Source organism: Austrofundulus limnaeus, unplaced genomic scaffold, assembly GCF_001266775.1.
Source record: "Austrofundulus limnaeus strain Quisiro unplaced genomic scaffold, Austrofundulus_limnaeus-1.0 Scaffold149, whole genome shotgun sequence".
Taxonomy (NCBI): domain Eukaryota; kingdom Metazoa; phylum Chordata; class Actinopteri; order Cyprinodontiformes; family Rivulidae; genus Austrofundulus; species Austrofundulus limnaeus.
The window spans coordinates 68,010-74,907 of record NW_013952551.1 but is presented as its reverse complement, the minus strand read 5'-3'; the positions used below and the strand labels follow the sequence as shown (position 1 = coordinate 74,907).

The 6,898-nt window shown below is 41.3% G+C and overlaps 1 protein-coding gene across 1 annotated transcript in view; it reads right to left on the bottom strand.

The window, feature by feature from the left end:
• LOC106523251 (voltage-dependent calcium channel gamma-4 subunit) overlaps window positions 1–1,255 on the bottom strand; it is a 17,724-nt gene extending 16,469 nt beyond the window's left edge. The window contains exon 1 of the mRNA XM_014016629.1: window positions 582–1,255. Coding sequence (XP_013872083.1) covers window positions 582–804 — 223 coding nt within the window. The 5' untranslated portion in view covers window positions 805–1,255. The remainder of the gene's footprint in view (window positions 1–581) is intronic.
• Between the last annotated feature and the right edge of the window lie 5,643 nt (window positions 1,256–6,898).

The following is a 6,898-nucleotide window of genomic DNA, read 5'->3' as shown; positions in this document are numbered from 1 at the left end:
GTGTGTGTGTGTGTGTGTGTGTGTGTGTGTGTGTGTGTGTGTGTGTGTGTGTGTGTGTGTGTGTGTGTGTGTAAAAACATTATCGACCTGTTGTTCAAATGCAAGGTGCCCAACCTTAAACCCCTCAGGCATCAGAGACAAACTGCAGAAGGAAAAACAAAAGAAAACGGGAATATTTCCTAATAGCATAAAACAAGAGTTTTATTAGAGTTATAGGACAGTAAAAATAAAGCATTATTGCTCAAACTGAAGACTATACTGACGTGATTTTTTTCCACCTTCTCATTACGCATAAAACTCTGCCTTTGAGAAACCCTCCACTGTTTGACTGTAAGCTCTTCAGAAAGATGCTCTCAGAACATTCTGGTTTATTAGATCTAATTTGCTTCAGCTCACAACCTGATGGTTCAGAAACGGACGCAGATGGGCATTTCATCAGAAGCATTGGGTCAGTTTCACTGCGCGCAGCCAGCTCCCAAACTCAAAGTAAACACAGAGGATTAATGAGCTGGAAGAAAGGAAAATAAAGTTTGTGCGCAAAAACTGACCGATTAGACTTTAAAAAAAAATAGGTATTTTACCTTCTATACAGCAGATCCTCCACAGCCCGGAGTGCGTCAGGTCGCCTTTGACTTTCTTGGTTTGCATCTGGGTTTCGTCGGCGGTGACATTGGTGGCGTTGCAGATGTACGCCCGGGAGTAGAGCCAGTAGTCGGTGCCGATGGCGATGGTCATGAGGCTGAAGGCGGCGAAGGCCCCCACCACGGCCAACAAAATCTGAACCCCTCGGTCACACCACGCCATGGCGCCTCATATCACGGTGCGCATCATCCACCCGCTGCTTCTTTTTTTGTTATTACGCGCGGCGAACGAAGACAAAGCAGCGCCTGATGCCAAACTGGAAGAGACGCACGCGCCGGGGTCCGTTATCAACCTCAAGAGTGGATGCTTTTCTCTCTTTTCTCCCGCTCCACCTTTCTCTCTCCCTCTCTCTCTTTCTGTAAACTTCAAGCTGAGTTCAGCCGGAGACGCAGCGCGCGGGTGTTTGCTGCTTTTGTTCTGTTCAGCTGAGAGCGACGATCCTTCCTACAGGTGGAAACATCGAAAAATAACAAACAGTCTGAAAACATTTTGAGTAAACACTCGAAAAACTGAAATAAAGCTTTCAAATAATCACTGTTCAACGCGCGCGCGACGCTTTTCTGCAGTTTATTGTCTGACATGAAAGCGCACAATAGACGCAGCATCCAGACCACACCTTCCGCCCGACAGGACCAATTGGATAACTGCTGCCTGAGAGACGAATCATCATTAGACACCAGCGGTGGTCATATATGGGCATTAAAAACATGCAAATTCTCTGGATCAAATTCTAAATGAATAATAAAAAGTGGCTACAGTCTGTGCGTAAACAGGAAGTTTGTCCAAAGCTTTGGGAAATACTTACATCAGACTTTACTCATTTTATTTGTTTCCTATGGAGCTGAGGGGATAGTGGAGCAAAATAATATTGAAGGAGCATAAATTAACTGCAGCTTATAAAGTATGCTATAAAAAAAACAATATTTTTATCAGTTGGAGAGTTCTGTTTTCCCCTTTAGAGTCTCACTGAAGGGGTTTTGTGGATTTGTTCGTTTGTGCATTAAAAATGAATTTAGAATTTGTCCTCTCTTTGGGGGGTCTTGCACTGAAAAACCCCAGGCTTTGGGTCACTTCCTGTTGCTGTCAAAACAGAGAGAGTCTGTTCGGAGTCTGAAAGAACCAAAAGATCTCAGTTATTAGGGAGGGTATACTAAAACAGGCAAACATTTGGTCCAAAAACATGAAAATGTTGAAACAGGAGATTAGGGAGGAAAAATTATTCACTATTTCACATTTAAAGTAAACATTTTTGCCCGAACTTTGAATGCTATCAAGCGTAAAGTAAGTGTTTGAAGTTTGTTGATAAATGTGTAAATGAAAAAAAAAAACTGGACTTGAATTATTTTAACCAGTGCTTCCTAAACTTTTCATCTTCTGACTCACAACACATCAGCAGCATAAAGTTGTTACTCCATATTTCGGGTTAAATGTACAAACATAGCTAACAGGCTGAAAAACAAGTAGAGAAACAGCTTGAACAACTGTAATATTTGCATCAACTTATAACATTGTTTTAAATCTATTTTACCAATTTATGGAAAAATTTAAACCATGAAATCGTTGTACTAAAATTATTCCTCACTGTGTTTCACATCCCACCAACTCCAACTTAACCAGTGAACATGAGAGCAGAGAAAACACAGCAGGTCAAACTAATTTCAGAGTTTTCATCAGTGTGAACATTTTTGAGTATATATTTATAGGAGACTATAACATATTGTAGATAAATACAGAATTGTGTCCCTAGTTAGTAAGTCCAGGCCTTATTTAGAAGTTATGTCACAGGTTCTGTGTTGTAATAGTTCTGAAAACGTATTGTATTTGTTCACGTATCATACTAGAAATTTAACCCTAAAAATCATCCATAAATTGTGTTTGTGTGTGTGTGTGGGGTGGGGGGTGGTATTAAACATGGGTTAATGATGATTAGATTTTTTATGCTTTTTAAGCTCAAAAAATTATGATTGAATTACTCGAGATCATATTATACATGAATAAATACGGCAATAGAAAACAGAGAAAACCGAACAGGTTGAAAAACTTGATCCAAACAGAATATAAAGATATCTACGCAGCACCTGGAGATATTAAATTCAGCTTTTCTGCACTCCTAGACACTCCAAGTCCAAAAGAAAATGTAGTTAATGACTAAAAAAGTGGATTTTCCATGATGTGTCCCTTATAAAGAAACTCAAATTAGTTCAGTGTAAAATTTTTATCTTATAGAAAACAGCATTGTCCATCCATCCGTCCGTCCGTCCGTCCGTCCGTCCGTCCGTCCGTCCATCCATCCATCCATCCATCTTCTTCTTCTTCTGCTTATCCAGAGTTGGGCAGCAGCCTAAGCAGAGAGACCCAGACTTCCCTCTCCCCAGCCACCTGGACCAGCTCATCCGGGGGAATCCCAAGGTGTTCCCAGGCCAGCCGAGAAACATAGTCCCTCCAGCGTGTCCTGGGTCTTCCTCTGGGCCCCCTCCCAGTGGGACATGCCCAGAACACCTCACCAGGGAGACATCCTAATCAGATGCCTGAGCCACCTCAACTGGCTCCTGTCGACGTGGAGGAGCAGCGGCTCTACTCTGAGTCCCAATTTTTAAAAGTTTTACAGACAACTACTTGAAATATGACAAAAGTAGGGGGGGAAATCCCATCAAAGTCACAACTCAGATTCAGGGATCCTCATTAAAGTTGTCTCAAGCGTAGAGCAGAGTTTAACACTGTGCTTTTTTTTTAGGTTGGCTGGGGGAGTGGGGGTCTTTGTTCCGTGGTTCTCCAGCCTGATGTTCCTCATGTGGTTGGCTTCTTTGAACTTGTTCTCACACTCAGAAAATCTAATCATAACTTTAAAAAAGACAATAAATCACCATGGTGATGTTCAGAGGTCATTTACCTTGTTCCTGTTTCTCATCACTCGTAATATGAGCGAGTGCCGACGCAGTTCGCCATTTCATCCAGCTAATTGATGTCTTTAATGCCGGCTCTCTTTTTTCCGTCACAGTAGTTTTCCCCACTTTCATGCAGGTTTTGGCTTCTGCTAACTGCAAACCTTCATCTGCTCTTTTTTTAACTTCTTTTATAAAAATTGCACTTTAGGCCTAAATAGCGCGTCTCAACTAGAGTTTCTTTTCTGGGAGTTTAAGTAGCTGCCACAGTCTGGCCTTTCTAAAAGAGATGCAGCCTTCTGCCTGCTAGTGCATCATTAGTGAATGTGCCAATGTGCTGGGGCCTTTTCAGTAGGAAACTAGAGGCCTTCTCAGGGAAGTAATTGGTTATTTCCTTTGAAATGATTTTGGCTAATTCAGATTGACTTTGGCAAAACCGAAGCATTTGAAATTGGATTCATTTGAAAAGAGAATGGGAGGAAAAGCTGGCACATTTGCAGGAAAAGCAGTTAATTGGCTTGGGATAAAAGCTTGTTTTCTGCTAAGAAGTGAGGGAACATGGAAACTACAAAGATGTAAAGAATCCAGACAGAGCATGCAGCTGAGAAAGGTTGTACAAGTTTCACCTGCAGGTTTAAAGCTGAACAGAACAAAAAAACAAAAACTGTTTTAGCCTCTGAGTCTAAACATAAAGTAGAACAGGAGAGAGAGTTTCTACATGACATCTGCTTTCATCAACACAAGAATTAGTCACATGTTTAATCGTTTTTAAGGTCAGAAAATCAAGCTTACTGCACCATCTAATAATTATAGAAAACTGTTAAAAACATAAATGAGACCACTGCCTGATGAAAACTAGTGCTCTGCTTTGTGTTTCCAGGAATACATGACAATTTATATGTAGAACAGACGAATGATTTGAAAGAAAAAACAAATTCAAACTCAGCGTGTGCAGAAAATCAACTACCCCTATAAGAATCAGAAGTCAAACGCTGCTAATTAAATAAACTTTGAAAGTGAGGTGAAATAACCACATCTTCTGGTTCAAGTGGAACTGCTGTTGCTCAATGAAGAGAGAAACTCTGAAACAGGCTGGTTGAACAGCAAGAATCTTTATTTTGCAGTCCAGGAGATTAAAGCCAAAAACCAAATTGTGGCCTTCTAAGCCAAATGATTCACCAAGTAAGAAAGATGAAGTACGAAGGCCAAGGGTAGGGGCGTACAAGGCTCTTTATAGGCTTCACAGATGTACCATAAATTTTGTCACGGTATACCTTAAGCATTCCTCTTCCTAATATGGTAATATGTGCCGAGGTCTGAAACTGGAAAACCAAGAGAAATCACACCTGTGCATTCCTGAGAAGAGCTCCCACTCTTGGACACTACAAAAGCATTCAGAAGTGTTAAAACAATGAAGAAAATTAAAGACATAAGTACTGATCTCAGGGGAATAATGCTGATGACAATTAATTTAGAATGGTTATAAGATTTTACAATCAACTCAGCAGTGGGAAACATTATGCATCTAATAGGAAAATCATTCAAAACTGGTAAAAATACTGTTCTTTGGGGAGATAACACCAACATGGAGATGCTTGGACATGCACAAAACCTGAATGTGGGAAAATATTTTTACAATCTTCATGCCAAGAGTCATAACCAGTGGTGGAGGGGTGATGGTTTGAGATTGTTTTGCAGCCACAGGTTCACAGAGTCCAACAAAATCTTCTCTGAGTCACAAAAACACATGAGAAGGTCTAAATCCAGATGAGAGAATATTTTCAGGGTGATGAAAATAAATTTTTTTTGGTCAAAAATGGACAAATCTTCACCAAAAATGAAAAGGATGGAACACAGCAGCTATAAACACACAGGGAAGTGGTGGCGCATAAAACCAAGTGTTCGAATTGCTAATTTAGGGCAGGTGTGATGAAAAAAAAGACATAAAACAAATCAAGAAGCAAAATGAAACATGAGCACAGATTTTAAAGTTATGCACAAAAAACCAACACAGGAGCACACGTAGGAAGCCTGAAGTCAAATTTACAACATTATGAAAGATAAAAAAGAAACAGTGTGAAACAGCCCCAGAGTGAAATAAAGGGATTATAGGAACAACTAGGCTTAGTGGAACCAGTTGACACGACTTTGTTGAGTAAATTCAACACTTCAGTTTTTAGAGTGTTGAAACATCTTTCATGATGAGTTTGAACATATTTAATTTTGTAACGAGTAACTAGGTGTTACATTTTAAAGTAAAGCAGTAAAGTATCATTTTTAGCTTTAAAATGTAATGTAATAAAAGTAGCTGTTTAAAAATAATTGGCAAAATTACAAATCCTCCAAAAAAACTACTGTAATGAAGTAAATGTACTTAGTTACTATAAACCTCTGGACTTTCTACTGAAAGGAAACTTCTGTCCCTGTTGTTCCTCACAAATCTGCAGATGATGGTGAAGTAAGTGATGTGTTTCATATTGCTGTTTGGCATAAACATGATTTGTTATATAGCACAAACTAATGTTAAACGCACTGCCATGAGGAGGTGAGCAGCCTCGCCTTTCTCTTTCTGTAACACCAGGTCCTGTTGAAGCAGTGACTGTTCGGCTGCAGCACTAACCGTGTTTCTACTGGGCCCCCGAGAAGCAGCGACAGACGAGTGTTGGCCTCCCCGGCACCGAGGCGTCTGACTTCGGTCTGTCCCTAATGCTGCGTTCACACCGAACGCGATTTCAGCTTCAAAATCGCATCCAACGCTTCAAGTTGGACGCTTGTGCACTTTGAGGTCAGACGCAGGTCAGCTCTTGAAGTGCTCGCATCGCAAGAGCCTCCCCGCCCCTCCCTCCTCTGTTGGGCTCTGTTTAATGTCGGACGAGGAAGTGGCTTTGCTTTATTTACAGAGAGCAAGAGCATGTCACGTTCATCAGATAATTAATTCATAATTAATTCACCAGATAATTCAGAGACATTCTGAGTTTCATCACCCAGGAGCTGCGGGAGAGGCTCACAGCTCGCTTTCAGGACTATTTTTGTCCCGAGTCCAGCCTGATGAGCCGCTGCCACGCTTTGGTGCGGATATCTCCTGTCAGGACACCGACTGCAGGCACTCGATTTCAGCTAAAGAGCTCCTCTCCATCTGTTTCAGGTGAGTGGACATCATTCAGTAAACTGTCCCGTCGGGAAATATGTCACTACGTCACACAGCGGAGTCTCTCTGATTGGTTGATGTGGCGCGTCGGGCTGCAAAAGTTAAAATTTTCTAACTTCAGCGATTTGCGTCTCAGTGCGTCGAACGCTCAGATCGTTCAAATCGATCAAATCGCGCTGCTCTAATCGCGCTTGAGGCGCCGCAGCACTTCCCGACGCTGATTGAA